The sequence below is a fragment of the Pecten maximus genome, chromosome 5, assembly GCF_902652985.1.
Source record: "Pecten maximus chromosome 5, xPecMax1.1, whole genome shotgun sequence".
NCBI lineage: Eukaryota > Metazoa > Mollusca > Bivalvia > Pectinida > Pectinidae > Pecten > Pecten maximus.
Window position 1 is genome coordinate 49,370,153 of NC_047019.1, and position 20,177 is coordinate 49,390,329.

General features: G+C 41.4%; 1 protein-coding gene across 11 annotated transcripts in view; it reads right to left on the reverse strand.

The window, feature by feature from the left end:
• LOC117328267 (neurofilament heavy polypeptide-like) overlaps positions 1 to 20,177 on the reverse strand; it is a 60,369-nt gene that overhangs the window by 24,208 nt on the left and 15,984 nt on the right. For 6 of the 11 annotated variants that reach the window (XM_033885745.1, XM_033885739.1, XM_033885740.1 and 3 more), the window contains 6 exons: positions 6,223 to 6,297; positions 5,222 to 5,377; positions 2,789 to 2,897; positions 1,872 to 2,132; positions 992 to 1,207; positions 624 to 743 (listed from right to left, as the gene is read on the reverse strand). In XM_033885745.1, the coding sequence (XP_033741636.1) occupies positions 624 to 743; positions 992 to 1,207; positions 1,872 to 2,132; positions 2,789 to 2,897; positions 5,222 to 5,377; positions 6,223 to 6,297 (937 nt within the window). The remainder of the gene's footprint in view (positions 1 to 623; positions 744 to 991; positions 1,208 to 1,871; positions 2,133 to 2,788; positions 2,898 to 5,221; positions 5,378 to 6,222; positions 6,298 to 20,177) is intronic. The other 5 variants (XM_033885744.1, XM_033885748.1, XM_033885741.1 and 2 more) reach the window with 3 other exon arrangements.

Genomic DNA, 20,177 nt, shown 5'->3' on the forward strand with positions numbered 1-20,177 from the left:
GCCACACAGCTAAGTGACTGTCACACAGTTAAGTGACCACCACACAGCTAAGTGACCACCACACAGTAGTGCCCCAAATACATCTAAGTGACTGTCACTCAGTTAAGTGACCACCATACAGTTTAGTGACCACCACACAGTTAAGTGACCAGGACCACCAAACAGTTAAGTTATCACCACACAGCTAAGTGACCACCACACAGTTAAGTGACCACCACACAGCTAAGTGACCACCACACAGTTAAGTGACCACCACACAGTTAAGTGACCACCACACAGCTTAGTGACCACCACACAGCTTAGTGACCACCACACAGTTAAGTGACCACCACACAGTTAAGTTATCACCACACAGATAAGTGACCACCACACAGTTAAGTGACCACCACACAGTTAAGTGACCACCACACAGCTTAGTGACCACCACACAGTTAAGTGACCACCACACAGTTTAGTGGCCACCACACAGTTAAGTGACCACCACACAGTTTAGTGACCACCACCCAGCTAGAAGACTGTTATACAGACTACAATTGATGATATATAACTACAGCTAATGTCACTTTTCTATGAATGTACACACCCATGCACTACCTCTACTGTAACCATGCCTCATACAATACCTGGGACCTTAGGTCTAGGTGGCCCGAAATTTTGACCATCAGACTGACCGGAGATAAGTGATTCAGAGGTCAAGCGTTTTCTAAGCATTGTCATATCCTCCCCGGAAATCTCCGTCCTTACTGTATACAATAAATCATACTCATTCAGACTCTCCATCAACCCTCACCGGCTGACCTCCTCAGATTGGTATTGCATGTTTCTCCAATAATTTACATTCGCTTTACACTTATTAACAGGTTGCTGTGGATGGTTCGCAAAACAATTTGTTACTAAGGAGAAAAAAAGCATTTGAAGACTTGTTTGAAATGATATATATATTGCCTGTTATTCTGTATGGTGACAATTTTTCTTTAATTATGAGACTTACTGAGTTCCTCCTCAGCCAACCTGTCTGCCTCCTCCTTGGCCAGGGCTGCAGCTAGTTGTGCCTCTTTTTCTTGTTCCCGTTGTTTACACATTTCCTCAAACATCCGTAACTGTTCTCGGTGTTCTGCCTCAGCTGCTTCCATAGCTGCCGTGGCAACATCAACTTCACTCCTAGAGATGATGACGTACTCCTCCTCTCTCGGGGACCAGTCTGCCTCTGTAACACACAATGTTCCTCATGTATAAAGACAGCCTGTCCTGGCATAGCAGTATAGCAACCAGTTGAAACAACATGAAAAATTATGTGAACATTTTACGTATACTTATATATCCAGTTATTTTTCACTTACAACAAATTAAACTAAGATTGTCAGAAATTTGATTCATCACATCCCATTTTACACATCAATCTATAACATATCAGAACTGGTAACAGAGACCTTGCAAAATCTTTATTGACCATGTTGATTGGAAGGTTAATACAGACTCTTCAACATCAAGTGCTTACATTGATCTATACTTACAACTAAGCTTCCCCTACCTATGGTGTTACTGTTAACAATTCCTAGTTGATTAATTCTTGGTCATGATTTCCATGACACATGTCGACCAATGATGGGAAAAATAAGAACATAAGGCTTTGAGAGATACAGGTTAATGACCGGATGATGACCATGGGAAAGTTTAGCCAACATCATCATCTCTATCTTTTTGTGTAATATTCAATGCTTGTTGATAAACCTAGTTTTGACCATATGGCTAAGCATGGATTAGACCTAGATTTTCAGAGTGGATATCATCTATGAAGCGAAATTCTTATTCATTCTGAAAACCAGGTATTTAAATTTTTCTCAAGTCTGTACTACACATCTATAACGTACCTGGCTCTGTTTGTTGTTCACTCGAGTCTGTACTATTTACTGGGTTATCTGTCCCTGATAGTTCCTGGTTTTCCTCTGTACTGTCCTCCGTGACCTCAGTTTCATCCTCTGTCTGTCCATCAGTTCCTTCCTCTGTCTGTTCATCAGTTCCTACAGTCTCCGTTGGTAACATCACATGAAGGTCAAGGTCAGATTCATTGCGAGGTGTACCTATTCCTGATCTGTGGTCCGACTCTGGGGTCTGGAATCGTACCTTCTGTCCTGTATAAAACAGCAAATGACCAATTTCAACTCTTCAAATCTATTAATTCAAAGTGCTTAATTACGATATGTATTTGATAGCTTTCTCATAAAATCCTTAAGATGAAAGCTATAATAGAAAATTGTCAAGTAATGGCATAATTTGTTCTGGAGAAATGAGTACAAAGATTGGGGCGAACTTTTGTTGACCTAAGTTTATCCTTGAAAGATGATTTAAGAGGTGGGGATTAAGCTTCATTTTGTCCCTGAGAGATGAGTACAAAGATGGGGAGTGAACTGTGTTTGACCGGCTTTTGTCTGTGAGAGATGTGATTAAGCTTTGTTTGACTTATGTTTGTCCCTGAGAGATGAGTACAAAGATGGGGAGTGAACTGTGTTTGACTTATGTTTGTCCCTGAGAGATGAGTTCAGAGGTGGGGAGTTAACTTTGTATGACTTATGTTTGTCCTTGAGAGATGAGTTTAAAGGTGGGGATTAAGCTTTATTTTACCTAATTTTGTCCTTGAGAGATGAGTACAAAGACGAGGACTGAACTTTGTTTGACTAATGTTTGTCCCTGAACGATGAGTTCAGAGATGGGGAGTGAACTTTGTTTGACCCTTTTTTGCTCTTAAGAAAGGAGTACAGAAGTGGGGATTAAACTTTAATTGACCTACGTTTGTCCTTGAGAGATGAGTACAAAGGTGAAGAATAAGCCTTCCGCTGTTTCCGCTCTGCTGCTGCCTCATTTGCACGTTTCCTGAGAGCCTCTCTCTTTTTCAATGTCTATAGAAAGTTATGAGGTAAAAATTAGTGTCATCAAAACTTATATCTTAATGGGTACATTTCTGGGTATAACACTTTTAGGATAACAATGGTGATTAATTAGTTAATGTTGGTGTCATCATATAATTATGTGGATTATTTTTGTTAGTTATCTAACAAAACAATTAATGGTTAATATACATTACAGTACATGTTAATCACTGATACTAATTGATAGATGGGAGCTTACAAATTTAGTAACATTTATTATAAATTAGTAACTAATAAAACAGGGTCAGACAGTTGGATACAGTTGTGCCAGCATGCATTAGTATCACAAACCTCAACCTGTCCACTATCCCATCTGCATCATCTCACCACAGAACTTTTACCCACTAACATACTGGACAGAGCTACTGCCTCACAAGATGACATGCATATATTAACTCTTGTAACCAGGAGAACAGGGATGAAACAGTCCTTTGATTCCATATGGACAAGGATTGGGAGGGACATGTTACAAACAAGGAAGGTTTCAGCTTAAGACTGCGGGTGGTTGGGACTCATTATTACTCAACTGAGATGTAAGATCTGGGTTTGTGAGGGTGGTGGGAGACATATTGCATCATAAGCCTGTGGGGGTAGGGGCTGTATAAGGGATGTTACAAGTCTGAGTTTCAAGTAGGGGTGGTATGAAGGATGTAACTATAAGTCTGTGAGGTATGAGGGTGTTAGAAGAATGTTAAACACAATTTTTAGGGGGGTGTGGAGTGGAGTTTGGGGTGTGGGGTGTTAGAGGGTTAAAATTGTTACCACAAGTCTGTGGGTGTGTGGAGTGGGGTTTGGGGTGTGGGGTGTTAGGGGGTTGTTACCACAAGTCTATGGGTGTGTGGAGTGGAGTGGGGTTTGGGGTGTTAGAGGGTTGTTACCACAAGTCTATGAGTATGTGGAGTGGGGTTTGGCATGTGGGATGTTAGAGGGTTGTTACCACAAGTCTGTGGGTGTGTGGAGTGGGGTTTGGGGTGTGGGGTGTGGGGTGTTAGAGGGTTGTTACCACAAGTCTGGGTGGTATGTGGAGTGGGGTTTGGGGTGTGTGGTGTTAGAGGGTTGTTACCACAAGTCTATGAGTATGTGGAGTGGGGTTTGGCATGTGGCGTGTAAGAGGGTTGTAACCACAAGTCTGTGTGGTATGTGGAGTGGGGTGTGGGGTGTGGGGTGTTAGAGGGTTGTTACCACAAGTCTATGGGGGTGTGGAGTGGGGTGTGGGGTTTGGGGTGTTAGAGGATTTTTACCACAAGTCTATGGGTGTGTGGAGTGGGGTTTGGGGTGTGGGGTGTTAGAGGGTTGTTACCACAAGTCTATGGGTGTGTGGAGTGGGGTGTGGGGTTTGGGGTGTTAGAGGATTTTTACCACAAGTCTATGGATGTGTGGAGTGGGGTTTGGGGTGTTAGAGGGTTGTTACCACAAGTTTGTGGGTGTGTGGAGTGGGGTTTGGGGTGAGGGGTGTGAGGGGATTGTTACCACAAGTCTATGGGTGTGTGGAGTGGGGTTTGGGGTGTAGGGTGTGAGGGGATTGTTACCACAAGTCTATGGGTGTGTGGAGTGGGGTTTGGGGTGTGGGGTGTTAGGGGGTTGTTACCATAAGTCTATGGGTGTGTGGAGTGGGGTTTGGGGTGTTAGAGGGTTGTTACCCACAAGTTTGTGGGTGTGTGGAGTGGGGTTTGGAGTGAGGGGTGTGAGGGGATTGTTACCACAAGTCAATGGGTGTGTGGAGTGGGGTTTGGGGTGTGGGGTGTTAGGGGGTTGTTACCATAAGTCTATGGGTGTGTGGAGTGGGGTTTGGGGTGTTAGAGGGTTGTTACCACAAGTTTGTGGGTGTGTGGAGTGGGGTTTGGGGTGAGGGGTGTGAGGGGATTGTTACCACAAGTCAATGGGTGTGTGGAGTGGGGTTTGGGGTGTGGGGTGTTAGAGGGTTGTTACCACAAGTCTATTGGTGTGTGGAGTGGGGTGTGGGGTGTGAGGGGATTGTTACCACAAGTCTATGGGGTGTGTGGAGTGGGGTTTGGGGTGTGGGGTGTTAGAGGGTTGTTACCACAAGTCTATATGGGTGTGTGGAGTGGGGTTTGGGGTGTGGGGTGTTAGAGGGTTGTTACCACAAGTCTGTGTGGTATGTGGAGTGGGTTGTGGGGTGTGGGGTGTGAGGTGTGAGGGGGTTGTTACCACAAGTCTATGGGTGTGTGGAGTGGGGTTTGGGGTGTGGAGTGTTAGGGGGTTGTTACCACAAGTCTATGGGTGTGTGGAGTGGGGTTTGGGGTGTGGGGTGTGGGGTGTTAGAGGGTTGTTACCACAAGTCTATGGGTGTGTAGATGATTGGGAGGGAGCTCAGCCTGGTGATACTGTCCACATAATCCACATTTGGCGCTTTGTTTGTGCTGCTCCATGTGGATCTCATGACGAGCGCATTTGTGGTCACAGACAGACAATTCCTTGAGACCTGGAGTCTGGGGAGATGGGTTAGTAAAGATATCACTCATATCATTTATATCATTTATCATATATAACAGTAGACATGTCATAGTTCATATCATTTATCATATATACCAGTAGACATGTCATAGTTCATATCATTTATCATATATAACAGTAGACATGTCATAGTTCATATCATTTATCATATATAACAGTAGACATGTCATATTTCATATCATTTATCATATATAATAGTAGACATGTCATAAGTCAGTTGTGTAATACCTTATAAACAATATTCAGATTTGTTTGTTAGTTATATAACAAATACAGTGGACTCCACATGGAATGAGTTAACAGACCTGTTTGGTAGACATGTTAGTAATTATATTTCATCACCCAGGTGGTGAAGAGAAATGTTTAAAATGTTAGCCAAGTCATCATTCCAGATTCAGTATATTTGAGAGAGATACAAGTGTTGTTGTGATTGTCAAGTATTATCAATAGTTATATTACTTAATAAACACATCATAAAACATCATATTCTAATTCATCCCATTACAGACATTTTATTTTAAAGACCCAAGTTTTCTCTGCACTCCAATTTTTTCAATATGTAAACTTAGCTGACTATATCATCAAAACATGTTGTATAAACAGTTGACAAAATTTCATATTCCACCATTATAAACTTAAAAAAGATTGAAGATTAATCTAGTAAGTCAATTTTGAAGGAGAGATCGGGCTATATTTGATGTATTTATTTGGTACATGGTCTTTGAGATTGTTGACACAGAGGAAGCCCTTAGACTGTTGACAGAATCATTGACAGAATCATTGTTGACAGAATCATCTCAGAAAAAACACTGGTAATTACCTCCTTAAACGTTGCATACAATTTTTCTACGACAGGTGCTGTTCCTACGAAACTCACATAGGATGGCTTCTGAAGCTGAAAATTAGTAGCACAATAGATATGAGGACGACATTTCTCATCTTACCTTAAGTCCTGTCTTCACACATATTCTTTCCTTATTACTTTATTTCTATCTAAATTGAATAATTCAACATCCAGAAACATGCAGTGATGGTTTGTGTTAAGTTTCAAATTCCGAAATAATGATGGCTTGCAACCCACTCACTTTAAAAGTGATGGTTTGTACACACTCGCTGTAACAGTGATGGTTTGTACACACTCCCTGTAACAATGATGGTTTGTACACACTCCCAGTAACAATGATGGTTTGTACACACTCCCTGTAACAATGATGGTTTGTACACACTCCCTGTAACAATGATGGTTTGTACACACTCCCTGTAACAGTGATGGTTTGTACACACTCCCTGTAACAATGATGGTTTGTACACACTTCCCTGTAACAGTGATGGTTTGTACACACTCCCTGTAACAATGGTGGTTTGTACACACTCCCTGTAACAATGGTGGTTTGTACACACTCCCTGTAACAATGATGGTTTGTACACACTCCCTGTAACAATGATGGTTTGTACACACTCCCAGTAACAATGATGGTTTGTACACACTCCCTGTAACAATGATGGTTTGTACACACTCCCTGTAACAATGATGGTTTGTACACACTCGCTGTAACAGTGATGGTTTGTACACACTCCCTGTAACAGTGATGGTTTGTACACACTCCCTGTAACAATGATGGTTTGTACACACTCCCTGTAACAGTGATGGTTTGTACACACTCCCTGTAACAATGATGGTTTGTACACACTCCCTGTAACAATGATGGTTTGTACACACTCCCTGTAACAGTGATGGTTTGTACACACTCCCTGTAACAATGATGGTTTGTACACACTCCCTGTAACAGTGATGGTTTGTACACACTCTCTGTAACAATGATGGTTTGTACATACTCTCTGTAACAATGATGGTTTGTACACACTCTCTGTAACAATGATGGTTTGTACACACTCTCTGTAACAATGATGGTTTGTACATACTCCCTGTAACAATGATGGTTTGTACACACTCCCTGTAACAATGATAGTTTGTACACACTCCCAGTAACAAGGATGGTTTGTACACACTCCCTGTAACAGTGATGGTTTGTACACACTCCCAGTAACAATGATGGTATGTACACACTCCCCGTAACAATGATGGTTTGTACACACTCCCTGTAACAGTGATGGTTTGTACACACTCCCTGTAACAATGATGGTTTGTACACACTCCCTGTAACAATGATGGTTTGTACACACACCCTGTAACAATGATGGTTTGTACACACTCCCTGTAACAGTGATGGTTTGTACACACTCCCTGTAACAGTGATGGTTTGTACACACTCCCTGTAACAATGATGGTTTGTACACACTCCCCGTAACAGTGATGGTTTGTACACACTCCCAGTAACAATGATGGTTTGTACACACTCCCCGTAACAATGATGGTTTGTACACACTCCCTGTAACAGTGATGGTTTGTACACACTCCCTGTAACAATGATGGTTTGTACACACTCCCTGTAACAATGATGGTTTGTACACACACCCTGTAACAGTGATGGTTTGTACACACTCCCTGTAACAATGATGGTTTGTACACACTCCCCGTAACAGTGATGGTTTGTACACACTCCCTGTAACAGTGACGGTGTGCACACACTCCCTGTAACAGTGATGGTTTGTACACACTCCCTGTAACAGTGATGGTTTGTACACACTCCCCGTAACAGTGATGGTTTGTACACACTCCCTGTAACAATGATGGTTTGTACACACTCCCTGTAACAGTGACGGTGTGCACACACTCCCTGTAACAATGATGGTTTGTACACACTCCCTGTAACAATGATGGTTTGTACACACTCCCTGTAACAGTGACGGTGTGCACACACTCCCTGTAACAGTGATGGTTTGTACACACTCCCCGTAACAGTGATGGTTTGTACACACTCCCCGTAACAGTGATGGTTTGTACACACTCCCTGTAACAGTGACGGTGTGCACACACTCCCTGTAACAATGATGGTTTGTACACACTCCCTGTAACAATGATGGTTTGTACACACTCCCTGTAACAATGATGGTTTGTACACACTCCCTGTAACAGTGACGGTGTGCACACACTCCCTGTAACAATGATGGTTTGTACACACTCCCTGTAACAATGATGGTTTGTACACACTCCCTGTAACAGTGACGGTGTGCACACACTCCCTGTAACAGTGATGGTTTGTACACACTCCCCGTAACAGTGATGGTTTGTACACACTCCCCGTAACAGTGATGGTTTGTACACACTCCCTGTAACAGTGACGGTGTGCACACACTCCCTGTAACAATGATGGTTTGTACACACTCCCTGTAACAATGATGGTTTGTACACACTCCCTGTAACAATGATGGTTTGTACACACTCCCTGTAACAATGATGGTTTGTACACACTCCCTGTAACAATGATGGTTTGTACACACTCCCTGTAACAATGATGGTTTGTACACACTCCCTGTAACAATGATGGTTTGTACACACTCCCTGTAACAATGATGGTTTGTACACACTCCCCGTAACAATGACGGTTTGTACACACTCCCTGTAACAGTGATGGTTTGTACACACTCCCTGTAACAATGACGGTTTGTACACACTCCCTGTAACAGTGATGGTTTGTACACACTCCCTGTAACAATGATGGTTTGTACACACTCCCTGTAACAATGATGGTTTGTAATACTCCCTGTAACAATGATGGTTTGTACACACTCCCTGTAACAATGATGGTTTGTACACACTCCCTGTAACAATGATGGTTTGTACACACTCCCAGTAACAATGATGTAACAATGATGGTTTGTACACACTCCCTGTAACAGTGATGGTTTGTACACACTCCCTGTAACAGTGATGGTTTGTACACACTCCCTGTAACAATGATGGTTTGTATACACTCCCTGTAACAATGATGGTTTGTACACACTCCCTGTAACAATGATGGTTTGTACACACTCCCTGTAACAGTGATGGTTTGTACACACTCCCTGTAACAATGATGGTTTGTACACACTCCCTGTAACAGTGATGGTTTGTACACACTCCCTGTAACAATGATGGTCTGTACACACTCCCTGTAACAATGATGGTTTGTACACACTCCCTGTAACAATGATGGTTTGTACACACTCCCTGTAACAGTGATGGTTTGTACACACTCCCTGTAACAATGGTGGTTTGTACACACTCCCTGTAACAATGATGGTTTGTACACACTCCCTGTAACAGTGATGGTTTGTACACACTCCCTGTAACAATGATGGTTTGTACACACTCCCTGTAACAATGATGTAACAATGATGGTTTGTACATACTCCCTGTAACAATGATGGTTTGTACACACTCCCTGTAACAATGATGGTTTGTACACACTCCCTGTAACAATGATGTAACAATGATGGTTTGTACATACTCCCTGTAACAATGATGGTTTGTACACACTCCCTGTAACAATGATGGTTTGTACATACTCCCTGTAACAATGATGGTTTGTACACACTCCCTGTAACAATGATGGTTTGTACACACTCCCTGTAACAGTGATGGTTTGTACACACTCCCTGTAACAATGATGGTTTGTACACACTCCCTGTAACAATGATGTAACAATGATGGTTTGTACATACTCCCTGTAACAATGATGGTTTGTACACACTCCCTGTAACAATGATGGTTTGTACACACTCCCTGTAACAATGGTGGTTTGTACACACTCCCTGTAACAATGATAGTTTGTACACACTCCCTGTAACAATGATGGTTTGTACACACTCCCTGTAACAATGATGGTTTGTACACACTCCCTGTAACAATGATGGTTTGTACACACCCTGTAACAATGATGGTTTGTACACACTCCCTGTAACAGTGATAGTTTGTACACACTCCCTGTAACAATGATGGTTTGTACACACTCCCTGTAACAATGATGGTTTGTACACACTCCCTGTAACAATGATGGTTTGTACACACTCCCTGTAACAGTGATGGTTTGTACATGTACACACTCCCTGTAACAATGATGGTTTGTACATGTACACACTCCCTGTAACAATGATGGTTTGTACACACTCCCTGTAACAGTGATGGTTTGTACACACTCCCTGTAACAATGATGGTTTGTACACACTCCCTGTAACAGTGATGGTTTGTACACACTCCCTGTAACAATGATGGTTTGTACACACTCCCTGTAACAATGATGGTTTGTACACACACCCTGTAACAATGATGGTTTGTACACACTCCCTGTAACAGTGATGGTTTGTACACACTCCCTGTAACAATGATGGTTTGTACACACTCCCTGTAAAAGTGATGGTTTGTACACACTCCCTGTAACAGTGATGGTTTGTACACACTCCCTGTAACAATGATGGTTTGTACACACTCCCTGTTACAATGATGGTTTGTACACACTCCCTGTAACAATGATGGTTTGTACACACTCCCTGTAACAATGATGGTTTGTACACACTCCCTGTAACAATGATGGTTTGTACACACTCCCAGTAACAATGATGGTTTGTACACACTCCCTGTAACAATGATGGTTTGTACACACTCCCAGTAACAATGATGGTTTGTACACACTCCCAGTAACAATGATGGTTTGTACACACTCCCAGTAACAATGATGGTTTGTACACACTCCCAGTAACAATGATGGTTTGTACACACTCCCTGTAACAATGATGGTTTGTACACACTCCCTGTAACAATGATGGTTTGTACACACTCCCTGTAACAATGATGGTTTGTACACACTCCCAGTAACAATGATGGTTTGTACACGCTCCCTGTAACAATGATGGTTTGTACACACTCCCTGTAACAGTGATGGTTTGTACACACTCCCTGTAACAGTGATGGTTTGTACACACTCCCTGTAACAGTGATGGTTTGTACACACTCCCTGTAACAATGATGGTTTGTACACACACCCTGTAACAATGATGGTTTGTACACACACCCTGTAACAATGATGGTTTGTACACACTCCCTGTAACAATGATGGTTTGTACACACTCCCTGTAACAATGGTGGTTTGTACAGATTCATTGAATCCTGCAGGACAAAAGCAACATATTTCCAACTACGATGTGACACTTATATATTAAGAAATATCTACACACCCGAAAATGATAAACCTTTGGTCAGTCATTACAGAAAATCAGTCACACAATTCAATAGCATGGATATCACAGGAGGAAAGGTGCCAATCAGCTGTATGAGTACCAAGATTACCTACCAATTTCCAAATACTTGTTACATAAACAGTCTCTTAATAACTGAAGGACAGCTTCTATAATATCAGAGAAGACAATTTCAACTTGATTAGAAAATATAGACCTGTTTACAAGGTCAACTCAGGGGTCGACATTAAGGCTTGTCCGCTTGTCCGTACCAGACTAAATTGCTGTCGGACAAGTGAAAGTATCAAAACACTTGTCCGACAGGACAAGTAACAAATATTGTCTTCATGTTGTATATTTTATATTCCGAAATCAACATTTACAAGACTTCACCTTATACTTCTGATGAAAAAGAAACGAAAACATGGATAGTGTACACTGAGTGTAACTTATTCATAACGAAAATAGTTTAATTCGGAACACTATGCAGATGATAACTAAACTTTCCATTTTTTTCGAAAATATTCAATCAGCCTCATTGGTGTCTTTGAATAGCATATTGGAAAAAAGGGAATATGAATAAAAGTGTACAAGGAACTTGCAAGTGAATTTGAAGGACTTAAGTACTAGTGGCGACAGATGCTGATACTATCAGGCTCGCTATTTATTGCAAGATTTAGCAAATATATTTTTTCAGATATTTATGCACTTTTGGCAAGTTTTGCATTTCTACAATTATGTTCATGTTTTAGTCAGTTTATTTCTATTCTTATAAGACTTGTTTAGTTTCTGTAAATTGAAAATAGGCAGTCAGTAGCGTTTTTTTTTTCTTCTTCATTATTTAACTTAGACAAAACACCAATAAATATCAGTAATATAGTTGTCATTGCAATGTTATGACACACAGACATTGAAAAACATCACTAAACTTAATTGAAAATGTTAAGTGGGACAAGTGATAATTCCATTCGGACAAGTGAATATAAATGTTACTTGTCCAAAGGGACAAGTGCAGACAAAAGTTAATGCCGACCCCTGCAACTTGGGAATTTATCACATATATAAGAGTCTCCACAAAACATAACACAAGTTCATGATTTACATGTGTTGATAATGATTCTTGTGGTACAACTAGGAATGGCTGGTCAATATCAGGTAAGGAATTAGGTGAGAAATTGGTAAAGGAATCTTCTGGTTTGTTCATATCTGTTACTGTGGTTTGGCATCCAACATACAGTTTGTAATACACCAACCATTAACTGTAATGTGTTTTGACTTCCAAATCTCTGATTGTTATACCAGAGTACTACTGAAACATAAAGCAGGGCCATAGCCCTAATTTTGACACTAATGTCAAAGACTCTGCACCCGAAGCTCTTAATCAACTTAATCCCAACTACATGCGGAGCACCACTCTGTAACAGTAAATTACCTTGTATATGTAAGTGAGGTCAGAAAGTATTCCACAAAGATTGACCAGGTCTGTTAATTCTTTAAGTAGAATTACAGGCTTATCCCTGTCTCACTGGGAAGTATTTAATCTTAGTGTACTTTTATACCATTCACATGATCAGGTTATATCATGATGTAGGCGACAACCTGAGATATGTTTTTTTTCAAAAATGGTAATTTATGACTTTTGACTGTTTAACGTTTGCCAATGAACATCACTTTGTAATCAGAAGTAGTAGGTGTTACTATGATGTGGATATTAGATATCTTGTAAATTGTTATTTTAATATTTTGTTTTTAATGATCAATTGTAAATGACCACTGACAATGAAAATCTAATTGGCTGTAGAAATTGGCCCTCATTTTATCAATATTTCTTAACTTAAAGAAAATACTTATCATGAAATTTTCCATAGAAAAGCATATCAGAAGCTAAAGAAATTTCTTTCACTAAAATTTCCTTTAAATCCCATGATGACACCGTATGATTTATTTGTCAAACAAATATATATACAGACATGTGCCACAGTGTCTTTAAGGCCAAAGAGAAATATATTTCATGAGGAATTAATCCAATAGTCTCTAAGCCATATGGGTATTGATTCCTGAATATCTCCATGTGTTACGCCACATTTATACACGTGTATCAATCTGACCTCACTAAATTGGTTTTTAAGGTTCTGTAAGAAATACAATCTCAAAATAGAAAAAAAAACCACACAACTTAACCTAAATATGTGGAAAGTCCTCCAATCAGTGAAATAAGGGTTCATTTGTAAATTAAAATAACTCCTCTAAAATGTTAGAGACATCATTAATGAGAGCAGAATGACTGGTGCCATGTTTTATATCTATCTACACATTAGAAGAACTTTAATTAAAATTAACTAAACATATATCATTAAGTGGTGTGTACATTGATAACAGATATCTATTAGATAAAGGGTTTACATTTACACATTGTAACTAGATAAAGGTGTTTTGTTTATACATTCCTTGTTTGTTAGTGAAGTTTTTGACAGCCTATACTCATAGTCAGGTGACAGGTGTGTCAATAATCCCCCATCCCTAACTTAGCATGTACTTTATTGACAGATTTGCTCATAAAATGGTAACCAATGCACTCTGCTTGGTAACTCTCGGTAGATAATATGGTAGATACTAGCCGCAATTATACCATTCCCTGGAGAGAACTTCTCCTTAGAGGTTGAGATTAAGTCAGAGGTCTTCCTGAGGTCCTGGTTTTAATCCCTGATTAGATGTATTTATATAAAGTTGTTAAGTAATGACCTGTGTTACACATGCTGCCACAGCTACCAGTTTCCCCAGTCAGCCAAGAAATATCCTACCTCCTGCTCCATTAACAATGGCTTATGATATTAATAAACAATCCCCCCCCCCCCCCCCCCCCAATATATTTCTTATCACCAAAAGATCCAAACCCTATTACTAATACTGACAATGACAGGTAGAAAATGTCCATATAAGGCTAACAAATATTTAACCTTATAAGACCAGCAAGTACAGGGCCTTATATAGGACCAACAAGTACATGTAGGGCCTTATATAGGACCAACAAGTACAGGGCCTTATATAGGACCAACAAGTACAGGGCCTTATATAGGACCAACAAGTACAGGGCCTTATATAAGACCAACAAGTACAGGGCCTTATATAGGACCAACAAGTACATGGCCTTATAGGACCAACAAGTACAGGGCCTTATATAGGACCAACAAGTACAGGGCCTTATATAGGACCAACAAGTACAGGGCCTTATAGGACCAACAAGTACAGGGCCTTATATAGGACCAACAAGTACATGTAGGGCCTTATATAGGACCAATAAGTACAGGGCCTTATATAGGACCAACAAGTACAGGGTCTTATAATCATAGGACCGACAAGTACAGGGCCTTATATATGATCAACAAGTACAGGGCCTTATATAGGACAAACAAGTACAGGGCCTTATATAGGACCAACAAGTACAGGGCCTTATATAGGACCAACAAGTACAGGGTCTTATATAGGACCAACAAGTACAGGGCCTTATATAGGACCAACAAGTACAGGGCCTTATAGGACCAACAAGTACAGGGCCTTATAGGACCAACAAGTACAGGGCCTTATAGGACCAACAAGTACAGGGCCTTATATATGATCAACAAGTACAGGGCCTTATATAGGACCAACAAGTACAGGGCCTTATATATGATCAACAAGTACAGGGCCTTATATAGGACAAACAAGTACAGGGCCTTATATAGGACCAACAAGTACAGGGCCTTATATAGGACCAACAAGTACAGGGCCTTATATAGGACCAACAAGTACAGGGCCTTATATAAGACCAACAAGTACAGGGCCTTATATAGGACCAACAAGTACAGGGCCTTATAGGACCAACAAGTACAGGGCCTTATATAGGACCAACAAGTACAGGGCCTTATATAGGACAAACAAGTACAGGGCCTTATATAGGACCAACAAGTACAGGGCCTTATAGGTATATAGGACCAACAAGTACAGGGCCTTATATAGGACCGACAAGTACAGGGCCTTATAGGACCAACAAGTACAGGGTCTTATATAGGACCAACAAGTACAGGGTCTTATATAGGACCAACAAGTACAGGGCCTTATATAGGACCAACAAGTACAGGGCCTTATAGGAACAACAAGTACAGGGCCTTATAATCATAGGACCAACAAGTACAGGGCCTTATAGGTATATAGGACCGACAAGTACAGGGCCTTATATAGGACCAACAAGTATGGGGTCTTATATAGGACCAACAAGTACAGGGCCTTATAGGACCAACAAGTACAGGTCCTTATATAGGACCAACAAGTACAGGGCCTTATATAGGACCAACAAGTACAGGGCCTTATATAGGACCGACAAGTACAGGGCCTTATAGGACCAACAAGTTAAGGGCCTTATAATTATAGGACCAACAAGTACACGGCCTTATAGGACCAACAAGTACATTTCCTTATATAGGACCAACAAGTACAGGGCCTTATATAGGACCAACAAGTACAGGGCCTTATAGGACCAACAAGTACAGGGCCTTATATAGGACCAACAAGTACAGGGCCTTATATAGGACCAACAAGTACAGGTCCTTATATAGGACAGACAGGTACAGGGCCTTATATAGGACCAGCAAGTACAGGGCCTTATATAGGACCAACAAGTACATGTAGGGCCTTATATAGGACCAACAAGTACAGGTCCTTATATAGGACAGACAGGTACAGGGCCTTATATAGGACCAACAAATACATGGCCTTATATAGGACCAACAAGTACAGGGCCTTATATAGGACCGACAAGTACAGGGCCTTATATAGGACCAACAAGTACAGGGCCTTATATAGGACCAAACAAGTACAGGGCCTTATATAGGACCAAACAAGTACAGGGCCATATATATATAGGACCAACAAGTACAGGGCCTTATATAGGACCAACAAGTACAGGGCCTTATATAGGACCAACAAGTACAGGGCCTTATAGGACCAACAAGTACAGGGCCTTATATAGAGGTAGAGTGGGATTGATTCCTATCAGGGCACGCAGCAGAAATACGATTTCCCCTTTTCTTTCACAAATTAACGAGAATCTCTGAGTCCAAGGTAGACCAAACATGTAGACAGAACCATCTCATAGAGAACACACACATGGAGAGTCTGGTGTTAAGGCTGATGTCAGTACAACAATGACATATTGTTCTGGTATTCTCCACAGTAAAATAGTTTTTGTATGACAATTAGAATTTACATGTACATACCAGAATGTTTTGGTTATTCTATAAGGGAGAGACATTCTTTCTACTTAATGTGCAAATAATAAAATGTAACAACTGTATGTCTGCGTAAATACTGCAGTGTTGATACAACCTGTACGACCTGGGTAAAACAAATCTAGATACAGGGACACAATACAACTCATCATGGGCTACCTGACAGGGTCACGGGGTCAATACCTGAACAGAGAGGGTGAGTATGTCAGATCGGGATAAGATAACATAGAGGTCAATCCAGAAACATAGAGGTTGTGGGGACGGGCAAATCAAACCTGGCACCAACAGGCCTCAGTCATCAGACTAGGTTAAACACTTGTTTCAAGTTTGTAAAGCAAACCTTGGAACCCAGACAATCCCAATAACACAATAAATTGGTTCTATGTCAATCTTAGTAATCTTAATTAAGTTTTGTTATTGTAACATAAAAACAAACCTGCCTTTATGAATTAGTCTGCTTTTGAAGATGTGTAAATAAATTGTTGGGCAATTATCTTGTTTGTATAATTCTGATGATCCAATACTTCTGAATCATCTTAACTATCACCTATTACACAACTCCAAGTGAAATGTTCACTTTGATTCCCAATGCGATTGACTCATCAATCTGTGTAGATAGAACTATTACATAACTCGGTGATGTATAACGGCCATAAAACATCAGGCACAAGTATACATAATGTCACTTTGATGAGTACTCCCAACCAACTTAGGCAGTAAATAATCATAAAAATAGAGCAGAAGTTCTGTAAAACTGCCAACTAGAGGCATGGGCTATTGTAACATTGCTGTCATTTGTTACATCCATTTAGTAAAATGATGTTTCAATTTAACAAGGACATTCAAATCCCTCAACCACAGAGGCAGATCAATTTCTAATTTTTTCTCTCTGGAATTAACTAACAATTAGTATACAAACAGACAATTAATGTACACATGCTGTCAAATACAGTCTACTACACTACTAGTTAGGATCTTATGATAACAGTCTACACTACAAGTCACCTTGTACCCACCCTAGTATTACTATCAGTATCAGACACCCAGTACCCACCCTAGTATTACCAGTAATGTTAGACACCCAGTACCCACCCTAGTATTACCAGTAGTGTTAGACACCCAGTACCCACCCTAGTATTACCAGCATTGTTAGACACCCAGTACCCACCCTAGTATTACCAGTAGTGTCAGACACCCAGTACCCACCCTAGTATTACCAGCATTCTTAGACATCCAGTACCCACCCTAGTATTACCAGCAGTGTTAGACACCCAGTACCCACCCTAGTATTACCAGTAGTGTCAGACATCCAGTACCCACCCTAGTATTACCAGCAGTGTTAGACACCCAGTACCCATCCTAGTATTACCAGTAGTGTTAGACACCCAGTACCCACCCTAGTATTACCAGTAGTGTTAGACACCCAGTACCCACCCTAGTATTACCAGTAGTGTTAGACACCCAGTACCCACCCTAGTATTACCAGCATTCTTAGACATCAAGTACCCACCCTAGTATTACCAGCAGTGTTAGACACCCAGTACCCACCCTAGTATTACCAGCATTGTTAGACACCCAGTACCCACCCTGGTATTACCAGTAGTGTTAGACACCCAGTACCCACCCTAGTATTACCAGTAGTGTCTGACACCCAGTACCCACCCTAGTATAACCATCAGTGTTAGACACCCAGTATCCACCCTAGTATTACCAGTAGTGTTAGACACCCAGTACCCACCCTAGTATTACCATCAGTGTTAGACACCCAGTATCCACCCTAGTATTACCAGTAGTGTTAGACACCCAGTACCCACCCTAGTATTACCAGTAGTGTTAGACACCCAGTACCTACCCTAGTATTACCAGTAGTGTTAGACACCCAGTACCCACCCTAGTATTACCATCAGTGTTAGACACCCAGTACCCACCCTAGTATTACCAGTAGTGTTAGACACCCAGTACCCACCCTAGTATTACCAGTAGTGTTAGACACCCAGTACCCACCCTAGTATTACCAGTAGTGTTAGACACCCAGTACCCACCCTAGTATTACCAGCATTGTCAGACACCCAGTACCCATCCTAGTATTACCAGTAGTGTAAGACACCCAGTACCCACCCTAGTAATACCAGCAGTGTTAGATACCCAGTCCCCACCCTAGTATTACCAGTAGTGTTAGACACCCAGTACCCACCCTAGTATTATCATCAGTGTCAGACACCCAGTAACCACCCTAGTATTACCAGTAGTGTTAGACACCCAGTACCCACCCTAGTATTACCATCAGTGTTAGACACCCAGTACCCACCCTAGTATTACCAGTAGTGTCAGACACCCAGTACCCACCCTAGTATTACCAGTAGTGTTAGACACCCAGTACCCACCCTAGTATTACCATCAGTGTTAGACACCCAGTACCCACCCTAGTATTACCAGCATTGTCAGACACCCAGTCCCCACCCTAGTATTACCAGTAGTGTCAGACACCCAGTACCCACCCTAGTATTACCAGTAGTGTCAGACACCCAGTACCCACCCTAGTATTACCAGTAGTGTTAGACACCCAGTACCCACCCTAGTATTACCAGCATTGTCAGACACCCAGTACCCACCCTAGTATCACCAGCATTGTTAGACACCCAGTACCCACCCTAGTATTACCAGTAGTGTTAGACACCCAGTACCCACCCTAGTATTACCAGCAGTGTTAGACACCCAGTACCCACCCTAGTATTACCAGTAGTGTTAGACACCCAGTACCCACCCTAGTATTACCAGCATTGTCAGACACCCAGTACCCACCCTAGTATTACCAGTAGTGTTAGACACCCAGTACCCACCCTAGTATTACCAGCATTGTCAGACACCCAGTACCCACCCTAGTATTACCAGTAGTGTTAGACACCCAGTACCCACCCTAGTATTACCAGCATTGTCAGACACCCAGTACCCACCCTAGTATTACCAGTAGTGTCAGACACCCAGTACCCACCCTAGTATTACCATCATTGTTAGACACCCAGTACCCACCCTAGTATTACCAGTAGTGTTAGACACCCAGTACCCACCCTAGTATTACCAGTAGTGTTAGACACCCAGTACCCACCCTAGTATTATCATCAGTGTCAGACACCCAGTACCCACCCTAGTATAACCATCAGTGTTAGACACCCAGTATCCACCCTAGTATTACCAGTAGTGTTAGACACCCAGTACCCACCCTAGTATTACCATCAGTGTTAGACACCCAGTATCCACCCTAGTATTACCAGTAGTGTTAGACACCCAGTACCCACCCTAGTATTACCAGTAGTGTAAGACACCCAGTACCCACCCTAGTAATACCAGCAGTGTTAGATACCCAGTCCCCACCCTAGTATTACCAGTAGTGTTAGAC